This window comes from Nilaparvata lugens, chromosome 1 (genome assembly GCF_014356525.2).
Source record: "Nilaparvata lugens isolate BPH chromosome 1, ASM1435652v1, whole genome shotgun sequence".
Classification (NCBI taxonomy): domain Eukaryota; kingdom Metazoa; phylum Arthropoda; class Insecta; order Hemiptera; family Delphacidae; genus Nilaparvata; species Nilaparvata lugens.
In genome coordinates, this window is record NC_052504.1 from 53194374 (window position 1) to 53209673 (window position 15300).

Consider the following 15300-nt stretch of genomic DNA (forward strand, 5'->3'; position numbering starts at 1 on the left):
AATTCTTGTCTTGAGAATTATACAAATATGATTGTTTAAATTAATATCGTAGCCTATTTTTTTCAAACTTCAGTAAATGACAAAGCCTATTGAAATAATTTTTTTACGTTTCCTGAGAAATGTTGATTTTGTAATGTATCTGGTTTTGCAAATATACGACTCATATGTTGTGATAAGTGTAATATGTGATACTGATATCCTTAGTTTGTTATGTAGTGGATCAAATGATTCCAGTAAATTGATTAAGTCTCCCAGATTTAAGATTGAAGAAGGAAAATTGAGTGAACTCTCCCAGAACACATTCACTTGGAAGATGGTAGAATATCAACATATTCTGATGAGAATGAAAATTAAAGTAAATTTAGATGAATAGAATAAACATATTTAATAAAAATTACGTAGATTGTACATTATTTCACTTATACAGAATGGAAATTGAACAAGAGACATTGAACAAAAGCATTATTGTCAATGATAGATGCTCACCATTAAGTTGTATCAAAAAGTCTTCAACCAACTTGTTAAATTCAGCTGCGTACTTGATGTGGATATTATGTTTGCCGTTTTCGAATACATGTAGCCTACAAAAGAAAGAAATGAGTTGTTAACTAGAGTGATCACATCTATTAAACTTAGATTTATCACCAATAAGTTTAAAGTTTTTAGAAAATTATTAATTATTATTTATTTGAAGAGAATTTATTTGTAAGTAGGACCATCGTTATTACTATTAGAAATTCTTTCAATTGAATAGTAAAATCGTAATTAAAAAGCATTAATTAGGAGCTTTATACAGAACACATATCATGATGTTGAAATTATGATAAACATGATAAGAGTTGATGAGGATATTAAAATGCTAGTGGCCGGTTAGCTTTTACCTTTTAATCTCCATCTTAATTTTCAAAATTAGTATTCTGATGTTGAGAGCTGAGATAGTTGATTAGGTTCGAATTGACAGTGAATCACTATTTAAATAAAACATTGATGCTTAAAAGCAAGTTAAGAATATGGAAATCTTACTACTGGCAAGTTATTAGGTATAGTTGAACTAGTTGTTCAAACAGTGAGAGCATTCAGAACTGAATCGAGCTAGGAGACTATTAGAGTGGTCTGGTTTTCACACCGTGTTGTAAAAAGCCTTCTGAATTGAATGGTTCCCAAAGAAATCCGACAGATGACAGTCGAGATATAAACAGTTTTTTATGACATCTCACTCGAGATGGATGCCTAGTTGGGTAGCACATGATTGGGTCAAAAGTTTTCTGTCGAATCGCCGCCAATTGGTATCCATTGGAGAAGTAGAAAGCAACGTACAAGACATTAGATATGATGTGGTCCAAGGTAGCACCCTTGGTCCGATTCTATTCCTGGTTTACATCAATAATATCATTCAGGAAAATATGTCTGGGAAAATGATGCTTTTTGCTGACTACACCGCAGTCTATTTTGAGGTGGAAAGCTGGGAGCAAGTCTACAGAATTGCTTCAAGTGAGCTGAGGGAATTGAAAAGTTGGTTCAATACAAATATACTCAGTATGAACACAAAAATACCAAATTTTTGCCTATTTGCCTACGTGACAGCCGTGCTCCTCCTACCAACATTAAACTGAGGGTTCATACATGCGGTGCTGATTGGTGTGACGATTGCAGCTGTGATGTGATAGAAACCGTGTATGATTACAAATACCTAGGTAGATGCATAGATAGTCGACTGACATGGAGCACTCATGTTAGATATCTCAATAGTAGGTTGAGGAAGATGATTTATGTGTTCAGCCAGCTGAGGGGAATCTCAAGTATAAATCACCTGAGAACCGTTTTTTTCGCATATGTTCAGTCTGTCATGTCCTTTGGTATTGTTTTATGTGGAGGAGCGCCTAAAACCTTATTAGATGAATTATCAGTCACCCAGAAAACAATTATAAAAGCTGGCCTTCGCCTTTGCAGAAGATTTCCATCTGATCATCAGTTGTTCCGGACTTTTGATTTTTTCAGAATTAGGCAACTCTTCATCAAGGCAGTTCTTTTGTACATGTTTAAGAATAAAATATACTTCAATTCAGAGTCCAATCACCCTCATTTTACTAGGCATGCCCGATTTCATCACTCGGGTCTACCGCAAAACTTAAGCTCAGCTTGCGACAGGAATATATCATTTCTGTGTCACACCATTATGAATAATATTCTTCATGAAATTAGTCAGCCAGGCATGACTAATAAAATATTCATATCATAAAATATTCAAATGCAAAAAAATCATTTCAAACTGGCTGAAGACTATGGATGTAGATCAATGTGAGCGGCTGCCTACCAACACTAAATTAGCCTACCTAATTTTCCTCTTTTTCCCCCTTTCTCTCTTTGTCAACCGACTGTCAAGTGTAGACCCTTTTCTCATGGATATACCCTTTGCCATTGTGATTGCTCCGTATTCAACGTGTGCGTACGCGCGCGCGCGCGTGTGTGTGTGTGTCTTATATTATTATAAAGAACATAAAATACTATCAGTAGAATAATAAATATTATACAGTTCTGAACTCAATGACCCACGAGCAGGCCTATTAGGCCTATGTGGGCAATCATTATTTCATTATTAGGGTTCAGATATTTTGCTAAGAAATGCTAAGAAAATGATAAAATACAGCAAAATAGGCTAAACTAAAACAAGGAGTATACTCGAGTTTAATTCAATATTGGAAAGAAAATAATTCCACAGCTCACAACCTTTCAAGAGTGATTGTGGCTCACTTAACTTGTAATAAGATACTAGTCCAGGCAACGAATGCTCAAAAAGATATAGAGGGAAAAGTTTGGAACCAAATTTTTGACCTCGCAGTCCTTATAAGGATAGTGAGGGGGTAAGCATATAAAAAGTCCTCACTCCTACCACACTCAACACTAAAACTGCTATAAAAATTGATGGAAAGCATGAAATGATGAAATAATTGAAGAGAATTGAATGCTCTACAACTCACTGTCTTTTAAATACTCCTATAGTCCAGCCAATGAAAGATTATAGAGGGAAAATTTTGGAACACAATTTTTGACCCCGTAATTCTTCGTCTAAGGATAGTAAGGGATTAATCATATCAAAAGGCCTCACTCCTACCCCCTGTGTAAAAAAATTACATTTATTCGATGCACTGTTGTTGAGTAGTAAGCCCTGAAAGTGCAAAAAGTTGGAAGAATTTAAGTTCAAAGATTTTACACTTTTAAAAGTGAATATCTCAAAAACTAAAGAAGATATCACAAAACTCTACTGTACAAAACTTGTAGGAAATTTATCTAGCTTCATTTTTACTCAGTTAGCCATGTCGCTGAAATGCATTGTTTCCCAGTTACATGCGTGTCAGCCAGAAATGGAAAAAAGCAACTTTTAAACTACCCTCATCCCTTAAGCTCAAGGAGTAGGGATAAGGACTTCTGATAAGTTCACCTTCTAACTAGTTCAAACAATGCTGCGAAGTCAAATATTGTGTTCCAAACATTCCCTCCCGATTTCCCTGACAATGAGCTATTGTTGATGAACTGAAGATTTCACACTCAACACTATAACGGCTGCAACAATCGTTGGAAGATGCCTAAAATAATGAGACTATAGATGAAATTGAAGAGAATATAATGCTCTATGAGCCCATGATTAGCACGGATTTTTTCAATGAATCGTTAAAAAGTTATAAGGCCAAAAAGATGAAAAAATCGGAGCTGAAGGGTTTTTCTTCAAAATGTGATACCTTAGAGAGCTGATACCTAGAAAACTATGAGAGATATGGAAAAGTGTTAGAAATGAAACTTGTAGGATAATTTATGAGCTTTGATATTATGATTGTGTTCGACAAAAATTTCCGAAAGGTGCGTATTGTTAGAGATATATGCAAAAAACATAATATGGCACTCTCAAACCACCCCCACCATCTTAGCACAGGGGATAGGAGTGAGGACTTTTGATATGTTTACCCCCTTACTACCCTTGAAAGAGCTACAGGGTCAAAAATTGTGTTCCAAATTTCCCTCTATAATCTTTCATTAACTGGACTATACGAGTATTTAAAAGACAGTGAGTGAGCAAAAACAGGCTCAAAGATTGATGATTTATTGATTATATCAATGTAAAATGTAGCTGAGCTTGATCAATATCAAATAGAATGATGATTTATCGATTATATTGATGTAAAATATGAGTGGGATCGATCAATTTCAATCATTTTTAGAACAGTTTTATAAATTCTCTTAAGTTCCCATAAATTCCCTTAAATCCTCAAAATGTCTTTGCCTCGGAAATGTTCCCGGAAATGTTGCCAAATCATAAGTTCCTTCCCACTGGGAATATTCCCAATCCACATCACTAACTGAGCTAATACTATTATTGTATGTGAATAATAATTTAAGAATTAGTTAGATAGATAAAGATACAGTATTTTAGTGGACACTTCCAATGAAACTGAATCATTTTAATGAAAAAAGAAGATCGTTCACCTGCAGTCTTTTATATTCTCCTTCAAGTACTTGGGATGCTCGTCTGGCACGATGGGATCTTTAGCGCCATGCAATACAAATGTGGGACACTGAATGTTTGGCAAAAGTGTTTTGCACAGGTCACCACCATTATCCAATATGTGTTGAAAAGAATCAACCCACGATTCCCACGTCTCTTTAAAGTAAGCTTCCCCATACAGATTGATTAATGGTGCTCTCATCGCCTCAGACCAACGGGAGATATCACGGATGCCTATCAACAAATAATATAAAAGTACATAAAATGCTTAGTTCGCACTTGGCCCAGTCGCTGGCCCAGCATGGCGCTCGCTACACGGAGCGCCGGAGATTCGAGTTGGAGATTGAAATCATTAGCTAAAAGGAACACAAAAAACTAAAACACATAAAAACTAAAAAAAAAACAATAAAAAGTAACGCAATAACAGTTCGCAGAAAATAAAAAATCACAACTCAATTATACAATACACAGAAAATTCAACAGAGCAGACGACAAAACAGGAAACAGCACTGGAGACCAGCGCTGGCAAACCACCCATCTACACATTGGCGCTGGGAGACGTTGGCTTTCGTTGGGCCAATATGTGGCATAAGGATCATTAAATTCATAACTAACTTAATGTAATGAATATCATCGTCAAATGTTTTATGTGAGTCATAGACACAATATAAGTATCACATGAGAATTCTCATCAGAATTATTCTTATTCCAATAGATATTATTCTTATATATCCTATTTTAAGTGTATGGTGATTTATTTCTAATTCAGGAAAACTGTCTTTTGTCACACGATTGAGTTTGTCGCCCCACTCAATCGGTAAACCTACATACGGCAGTGCGAGTTGGTGTAACATTCTTTGTGGATTCTAGTCGTATTATGAACCATAGAACATGATTACTATAGTGGAAAGAGTCAAAGCGTGTATAACTTCAATCGTTAAACATTTTGAGCATATTTCTTGATAATCTTGAAAAACTGAGAAAGGTAAATCCAAAATGGGACACCAGAGCACGAGAAATACGTAAAAAAAATATTAAACCATTTCCATATTTCTCACCACTCTGTATAATTTGAATGATTGTGTAATTTCAGAGTATTACGGTTGCTTATCACAAATATTGCAATCACTCGTGGCAAGGTATGTCAAATTATTTTGCTTTTAGAGGTTTTTCTTGTGACTAGCTAGATATTCTCACTAATGAGGAAAATTTTTAGGATTATAGGAATCATCTTTACAATTTGCAATAGTTCTTTTGGAGTTTCATAGCTTCAATAATTATTGTTACTACCATTTTCTTCATCATTAATACCAATTTTACAAAACCAATTAGATGCAAACCAGACAAAACTGAAAGTAATTTTACATTTAAATCATACATTGGAACTGCAAGGTCTATAAAAAAATATTTTATAGATTCAAGATTCTTCATTTGCCAGACATTTTACAAAATGTATAAGCTCGTCATATAACATAAAATTACAGTAAATCTTACGTGATACATCACACGACATTACTTGCTTATTAATGATATCTAGCAGTAAAAGGAGCAACTGAGATAGCCCAATTCGCTAGGCTGGAGAAACATTTTATAATATTTATTTCTTACAACGAAAATAATTGTTGAAAGTAAACAACAAATATTCATAAAAATAACACATACAACTGTTGTCGGCCGGGTCAAAGAAGGCGGTGCTAGCATACCAAAGTTTGTAATGCTCCTTACCACTTGACCAACCCGGCCGACAAGAGTTGTATGTGTTATTTTTATGAATATTTGTTGTTTACTTTCAACAATTATTTTCGTGGTAAGAAATAAATATTATAAAATATTTCTCTCCTGTTTTAATTTATATTACAAACTTTGAAGTGTCTTCTGTTATGTGCTATATATATATATATATATATATATATATCACTTTTAAGTTTGTAATATAAATTAAAACACAGGAGGCACAAGACATAAATAGATTGAAAACACTTAGAAACTTACATCAGAAACGGAAATTTTCGGAAACTGAGTTTCCTTCCTCAACCGAGCAGTGAGTGGGTAGCCTACAGTTTGAAATCAAACGGTCGTGACCACAGAGTACGCACGGAGAGTCAATTGTAGCAGCAGACGGATGGAGAGAAAAAGGGTACAGATTCAGGGGACATTATGGGTATTTAGGGGGCGGTTACAAACGGGATATTTAAGATTTGAGTCGGTTATGAAAAATTTGAACAGCTATCAAATATATATTAAATGTTCAATAAAAAATGAAAAATAAATTACATCAATGTTTGATGTCATACATTAATCATTATTGTTAATGTCATTCTTATTTCTACTACTATGAACAGTTTTTTTTTTCATAATGTATTTGGAATGTATGTAAATACTTGTTATTTTTTCATGAGGATGAAGAAGAGCCTTAAGAGCCTTTTCCAGAAATAAATTACAGCAATGTTTGATGTCAAACAGAAATGACTAATAATATTTCAAGCTTATTAATTTCTACTGCTATGGACAGGCAGACAGAAATACTATAGACAGATCTACTGCTATGGACACAGCAAGTCGTAGCTAGTCAACGTTACCCTTTTCGGAGCCAGCTCAGTCATAGCAATGAATACGTGTCCGAGGAGTATGACTTCAAATTAATTAAGTGGTTCTTCAAGGCTAGGAATGAACTCATACAATTGAACAAATATTCCTACACGCGAAGCAGCAAACTTTGTTCTTTGTGCAACTTGAAGTAAGAAGAGGATATTGTTCATTTCATTGGCAGGTGCCCTATTCTTAGTTTCTACAGGCGAAAGCATCTGGGAAAATCGTGTCTTCCTTGGTCAGAGATGAAAACGCTTTTGAATGGTGAGAACTGGCTGAAAGTGAGTGGGTACTGTGCGGATGCATGGAAATATAGACATTTTCTGACAACTGAATTCAATTATTAGTGCCTAATTTCGAAATTGTGAGAGACTTTATTCATTGAAAAATTTATTTCTTGTATTAAAGGAAGATTTACAAAAAACTCTTTAAAAGTCATGTACACATCTCAACTCACCCTGACGGTCAAGTACCAAGGGTTATCAGCTTGCATTTGTTTATTATAAATTTATTTACTTGTATAATATTTGCTCAATACAATAAAAGCTATTCTATTCTATTCTATTCTATATTCTATTCTATATGAAAATTCTCTTGTTTATTTTTTCATGGTTATTCATGGTTATTCTCCTGGTAAGAATGTTATCACAAATCACTTGAGATATTATTTTTCTTGGTTCTAGTTGTATCCCATCTATTTTGGTACAAAACTTACATTCTCCATGTAAGTTTGCTTCAAAATTCACATTTAACCAAATTTTTGCTACAAAACTCACACTTTGTGTATTTTGAAGTTAAATTCCTGTTTTATTTCATTCAACAACTTATTGAAGCTGTACGCAAGTAGTTGGTATGGTTTCAAGCTTTGCTTGAAAAAAAACTTGCAACAATATCCTTATTTTATCATCATGAAACAGTTTTTTGCGGTTTCCCAAAAATTAGGAAAAGTGGAGAGTGTGACTTTTGCATCTAGGCCCCTCAAATGTTCAATAAAATGAAAAATAAATTTCATTCAAGTTCAATTCTACAATTATCCCTTTCTCCAATTTTAGTTTAATTGTTTTTTGATTTCTAATTTTAAATCTCCTCTTTTCTATCAATTCATAAGCTACACCTTTCCTTATTCATAAATGTAAATAAAAACTCCCGCCGATGACATGGATGTTTCATTATCTCATCAATTCACCAACGCACTTTCTATTACTCACGCACAAGCAAAAAGCTCATATTGGCATCATCCACAATAAAAAATGAAACAACCAATAATATTCATTTTGAGTTATTTTCAACTAAACCTACATCAATATCGAAGTACTGTGATGATTATGAACAGAAATGCGTGTTTCCTGATTATGCGGGTTTCTCGGGAACTCAGATACGGGTTCTTTACTTTATTGTGGATAGAAGTTACACAGTACTGTTTCTGTGACGGTACGCACCGGTAGGCCGTAACGTACTGTTACGTTACCTCTACGAGCGTTACCTCTAACGTACGTACTGTTACCTCTTGGAGCAAAAAACAACAAAATATTCTGTAACATTATCCGGAATTTTTTCCTCACTTCCAAATTGCTTGAAACCCCCCTTTTGGAGACTAAATTTGAAAATTTTTCTGATGTGGTTTTGATATTTTCCCGAACAGAAATATTTTTCAGTTAGTCATTCACCTTACCTTGATAAATTTTCAAATCTTTATCCGTGACGTAAGCATTTCCGCCCCAGACGACCAATTTGTGAACTGCTTGTGGGTACTTGGCTGCTAGGATCATGGCTGTGATGCCACCATCGCTCCAACCAAGTAGAGAATATTTCTCAATATTCAATGTCTAAAAAAATCATAGAATTTCGAACTTATTAGACTACAGAATTGATCATCGGAAGGTGAGTATTGGATTAAGGATTACTCATCTGCAAAGAGGTTTTTTCTAAAGTAGTAAAGTCAGATTTCGAATGTTATGATAACACACTCAATCATCGTCTTCAACAAGATTCAAGTCCCATATTTCTCCAGGTTCAATTGAAAAAAGTAAGAAATACAACAGTAGATGGAAGTCAAAAAGAGGGATGTTGAGTTTCAAACAGAATTGGAAGAGCTTTAAAAAGATTCCTCACATAAAATTAGTTGTTGCACTTCGATTTACGATAATTTCAAAACTAGTATGCTAGTTTTAGTATGCTGATTGTGATTGATCTGAGTGCATGGTGGAAAGAGAAAACTATTACAACGTCAAGTTTGAAGAAAGTATTGGTAAAAGGACACAAAGACACATGAAAAAACAACTACAACAATGAATCCTGACCATATTATTGTTCAAAGATTGAGAGATGAATACATGATATTTGCAATGAAACAAATTGTTATTGACCAAAAATCGCTTATTTATACGAAGTATGAATTACTCCTAATTCTGTTTGAAATAAATCTCCACATTGTGGTCAAATTTCAACAAATAAAATAGCGTTTATACAGAACGTTAACAGAAAATAAGAAAATTATAATTTAAAAAACTTTATTCAAGCCTCTTATTACTCTTTTGACGGTTTTTTTTTTATTTTTGAGGCTGTGAGAAAATGGATCATTACAGCCTACATCAATATCGACGTACTGTAATGATTATGAACTAATGATTATTGATTTCTGTAATGATTATAAGTCTTGTATCCTGTGTAAATGGAATTCGTTGAAATAATCGAAATAGTGAATGAGTTAGTCATACTTGCATCAACTTGGCTGCACTCTCAGCATCACGGTGGAAAAAGTCTAGAGGAAACTTTCGCTCGGGCGGAATGCTCTTTCCATATCCAGGTGGATCCCACGCTATCACTGTCAACTTTTTCCGGTCCAAGCCTTCTACTTGCGGTTTGAAATCCGTCCATATAGACCCTGCAGCAACAATACATTTATTATTCGCTTCGAATCATATAGTTATGTTAAGGCTGTGCAAAAGGCTAAAAACGTTTTACTTGTTATAATTTTTAACGTTTTTCGATTTGTATACGATCAAGCTATCGAAATAAAATAGTTTTCTCAGGAAAATATTTTCCTTCCCCATTATTGCTTTTCGAGATATGAGCGTCTAAAGTTTAAGTTTTTGGGACAGATCATTTCAAATTTGGTAAGAGATATTCATGAGATTTTGATTATAAATTCTCCATGGTATTGTTGATTGAATAAAACACAAATTTTCCGAAAATATCAATTTTTGAGAAAGTAATTACATTTACAAAAAATGGCAAAAATAACTTTCAGTAAAAGTTACCGTTGAGTTACCAAGTAAACGAAGAGATATTTTTGGTCACTTCGGAAAATTGTTGTCTTATTCAATCAACAATACCATGTGAAATTTATCCTCAAAATTTCATGAATTTATCTCTTACCGAATTTGAAATGATCTGTCCCAAAAATGTTAACTTTAGACACTCATATCTCAAATAGTAATGATCAGAAAAAAATCCAGAGAGAACTTTTAATTTTGATAGCTTGATAGTACAAATCGAAAATTTTTGAAAAATATCACCAATAAAACGTTGTTTTTAGCCTTTTGCACAGCCTTAGAATAATAACTATTCAGTTTATTCTGAATAATTATTTATAACAATTTACAGCAATAATTTCTAGAACTCTAAGCGGAAGGAGAAATCTATATTCAATTGAGTAAGTAATTAACTTGTAAAGCAAACAGTTAGTACACTTATGAACAAAGAATTATCAAGTGAACATAAAAATAATTAGGCTATTTCCGTAACAGGTACAAAAATGTTTGTCTTTCGATTTCAAATTAAACTATTTGTTACACAATACTATTCGGAATAAAGTAGCAAGCCAATAAAAAAGATTGGATAAGCTAATATTAATTTATGGAATTATCGCAGTAAACTCATCAACAAATATTTGCATTCAGATTTGAGTTGCTACAGTGAGGTCCACAAGAATGAACTGTTAATATAGATACGATATAAATAACTGTCAATGTACATAAGATTATGTACATCAGCTATCCTCTATATAGTTTGTTTCTGAATTACCTTCCAATATTCTAGGGCACTGATCCCGGGTAGGAAACATGTCATTTTCAAAGGGCCCGAAAGTCCCTAGTTACTCACACAGCCACCAATTTGTTTCTTTCACTTACATTTGTTCTAAATAATAGATCATTCAACAAGCTTAGGATAGGAGGAAATATGATGATAATAATAATATTTATATTTTAAATTTTGAGTTATATTCAAAAATACAGTGATGTGTCTACGCATATATTATGTACGGTATACAGCATGTCCCACAAGAGGTGTAACAGCCGAAGACCTGGAATTTGCAACAAAAAAATGAACAGTAAAATTTTCTCACATCGACCTTAGTTTTCTAGATTTTTCGATATTTTTGAAAAATGTCAATAACTAGAAAACTATCAGTCAAAATTTAATTCTAAGGACATGGTTGGAAAGATGATGACATTTCCAATAAGAATCATATGATTTGTTCCTTTGTTTGACGTTTTTAAACTTTTAATGAGCGGCCAAACTGTTTGAAATTTGGCTTTGAGCTCGACAAATGTACTTTTTCCCAACATTGAGCGCTCAAGTTTAGAGACGTGAAACATATTATAAAATATGAAACTTATCGGAAATGTCTTTCTCTTTCCAATCATATCCTTAGAATTAGATTCTGACTGACAGTTTTCTATTTATTGTCGTTTTTTAAAAAATATATTAAAATCTATATATCTTGAAAACTAAGGTCCATATAAGAAAATGTTACTAGACATTTTTTGATGCAAATTCAATTTAGAATCTATGATTTTCGGCTGTTACATCTTTTGTGGGACACGAATTGTTAGAGAGAAGCAATAGGCTCATCTTAGCAATTTTACTAAATTTATGTAAATTGATACCTATCTAATATAAGTTACTGAGTTATATCAAAGATAAAATCTAGGTGCTATACTTCTCTATTTTTATCTAATTATTATCTAACTTTCTTTATTGTTATAGTTAGATTATGCTAATCTATATAAAAATGAATGTCTGTGTGTTAGTTTGTTCCCTATAGACTCGAAAACTACTTGACAGAAGGGCATGAAACTTTGGGAATATGTTGTGTGAATATTGGAGATGGTTTCTGACCAGAAATTTTAATATGGGGTCTAATAATAATTATATATTAATCCATTTCACAGACCTATGTTTTCGAAATTATTGTCGGTCGAGCGGCTAACGTAGAACGGGAAGATCATCGTGATTCAAGATCATGTTGAGATAATATGATTTAGCATCTAAACTTAACAGCTGTAATAAACACGTCACTCTGTGATAAAATTGTTTACTGGTATTAAAACGGTAGTTTTAAGCACATAAAAAGTCCGTATTGAGATGTAAATGAAAATATTGATTGTCAGATATAAAAAAATTTCATGATTCACCAAATAAAGTCAAGTGTGGCATGAGATAAATTGACTTTTTGGCGGTACGAAGTTCGCCGGGTAAGCTAGTCTAAGAATGAAAAGAATATTATTTTTCCTACTCACGAACCCAAAGCTCCTGGGAGACAAAGAACAGGGTGTGCAGTCTTATTATCTCCAACCTTCAAATAATTAATATGGACCCCATCAACGCAGATTTTCTGCTCCTGAAATTAGTTTTCGATCAAATAAACTTTTATAATTTTAAAAATGTTTGATGCCATAGAATTAATTCATTTTCAATAGCCTGCAATCTTAATAATTTATTTGCGTAGAAGATCCAATGCTTGCACCTGCAATTAGTTTTCAATTTATTTGATAAAAAGAACCATGATTGAACCATCACATTTAGTCACTTGAGAATATTTTTTTTATTCACAAAGGCAACTCTTCACAAGTATTTTAAGCTTAGGTGATGAATGATAATACAGTACAAACGTTTCTATTTGTGATTATTTCATAAATGGATCAATAGAAAGGTGATGAATAGCTGAAATAAAAGATGAGATTAGTTATTATAAACTGATGCTTCAATCATCTAACATTCTTCATTCTGGGCTATGGGTTGCAACTTTGGTGTCATGCATCTAATAGGCCTAGTCATAAAGCTTTTATAATGCAGAAGAAAGCAGTCCGCATCATTACCTTGATCACTGCAGTCCGCTCTTCAAGTATACTGGGATAATTACTATTTTCAGTTTTATTATATATATTGAAGTGCTATGCATGCCAAGGTGAATTTTGTCACGTACAACGTGAGGAGGCTACTCCTGACCATTTCAGCATCTGCAGAATTCTCACCGATCAAACATTTAAACTTCCTCTGGTTGAGAATATGCTGTTGGTGGAAGTTAGCCCTTTAGAGAAATAATAATTGTGGGTGTCGTGTCAGCAAGGAATGGGCTAGTGTGGAAACAGCTATTTTTCTGGCTAACAATACCCTATCTTTGAGAGTTTTGAACAAAATTTTGTCAGTATAATGATAGGTGGTATACTGTTTTACATTCTGGGTGTCGTGCTGTCGCAAAATCGGTTGGCTAATATGTATAAGGCCCATATTCTCACTCACTGATTTCCAGCCGACATGACCCTTAAAATATTCTCCGATTGGCTAAGAATCAGCTATTAGTGAGAAATAGCCAATTGGAGGACATACCGGCACACACCGATTTTGCAACTTTGCAACCAGAATATCAGCCAAAAGTGTTGAAACATTAACATTTACCTACACTGCCACTACATCTGTAGCATAATTTTAGCACACATAAAGGGCTAGACTATTATTCCTATAAACGTAAAAGCATCATATTTGTTTTCCATAACTTAGTCATTCCTCTTGTTTCTTGCAACTTGTAACTTGCTCCCAGAACACAATCGGTAGGCCTACCATACGCTGTCTAACCTCAAACTGGCAAAAGTATGTTTAAAATCCACAAAGTATAAGTGAGAATAAAGAAATGACTAGCGGTTTTGGGCGTTATGCCGGCAACAAATAGGTGAATATGAAAACGGACAATGAGTGAATAGTGAATAGACAATCTAGAATAGTGCCCTGCCCATGAACATGTTAACAATACATCAAATAAAATCAGTTAATTTGAGTACTGTAGTTATTCACAAGTTACCGTATTTACTTGAGTGGAAAGCCTATTTAGATATTTTACAAAATGTGCAAGAAAAGTGATTTATACTGTTGTGTCTGTTTTAAAAGACAAATTAATTATAAATGCTTTAAGTGGATATTAATGGATAGACGTCTTGACAAGACCAAAAGCCTTAATGATAATATACCGCACTTACAAGGTTACCAAAGCTTGTCATTTTTCTGCAGAGTATCGTAGACTTATTGAGAAAAGTATAGTAATTCTTCCAGGTATTTAGCAGCAAAATTTTGGTTTGCATCCTAGATTATAAACTGAACAACTGCTGCGTAAATTCTTAAAATTTACAAATCTTCAACTTTGACAGTTCTGTATCTGAATTTTTTACGATTATTTTTAAAAGATTCAATTTTTGAATAAATATAGAAATATAAGAGTTCCTGCTGAATTATAGATTAGTAGCGCTTGCAAATAAAAATACATGGAAGTTGTTACAACATACAAACATTTTATAAAACAAAATAGCAAATTTCTAACAAATTACAACCACACAACATGTGAAATGATAACAAAACAGATAATCTAAAAATAACCTAACCTAAAAACATTGTAACTCAGAAGATTCTCTTTGTCACAGATACAGAGTAGCGACCAGCAACGGTCACAGCTATCACATAGTTATTCAAAAGTATTCCTTGACTATCGACCGGCTGATTAGCTGAAACGTGTAGCCAGAGAAAACTCCTATAATTAATGGTATTATTAATAACTGCTATTATTAATTCTGTGGTGTAGCTTATGAATTGATAGGAAAGAGGAGATTTGATAATTATTAGAAATCAAAAAAGAATTAGACTAAAATTGGAAAAAGGAATTGTAGAATTGAACTCGAATGAAATTTATTTTTCATTATATTTATAATTTTTTATTTTTCATTAGTACCATAGCTATCAACTCTACACAAACTGTTTAATTGAATTGAAATAAATTTCATCATATCATAATAAATTTCACAGCTATCAAGTATACATTAAATGTTCAATAAAAATTAAAAATAAGTTTCATTCCAGTTCAATTCTACAATTCCTTTCTCCAATTTTAGTCTAATTCTTTTTTGATTTATAATTTTAAATCTCCTCTTTCCTATCAATTC

The 15300-nt window shown here is 33.1% G+C and overlaps 1 protein-coding gene across 1 annotated transcript; it reads right to left on the reverse strand.

Moving 5' to 3' along the window:
• Positions 1–360: 360 nt before the first annotated feature.
• LOC111049350 (valacyclovir hydrolase) lies at positions 361–14816 on the reverse strand. The gene is made up of 6 exons (XM_022335395.2): positions 14347–14816; positions 12617–12713; positions 9805–9971; positions 8760–8913; positions 4480–4732; positions 361–581 (listed from the first exon to the last, which is right to left on the reverse strand). Exons 1-6 carry the CDS (start codon positions 14446–14448, stop codon positions 416–418), a joined length of 939 nt encoding a protein of 312 aa, XP_022191087.2. The 5' UTR covers positions 14449–14816; the 3' UTR covers positions 361–415.
• Between the last annotated feature and the right edge of the window lie 484 nt (positions 14817–15300).

Excerpts from the sequence above, each read along its gene's own strand:
- LOC111049350 (XM_022335395.2), bottom strand. The coding sequence starts at position 14,448 with ATGCAAACCAAAATTTTGCTGCTAAATACCTGGAAGAATTACTATACT. Across the intron at positions 8,914-9,804 it reads GTGCAGCCAAGTTGATGCAA|ACATTGAATATTGAGAAATA; the intron begins GTATGACTAACT and ends TGATTTTTTTAG. Across the intron at positions 4,733-8,759 it reads AGATTTGAAAATTTATCAAG|GCATCCGTGATATCTCCCGT; the intron begins GTAAGGTGAATG and ends ATTTGTTGATAG.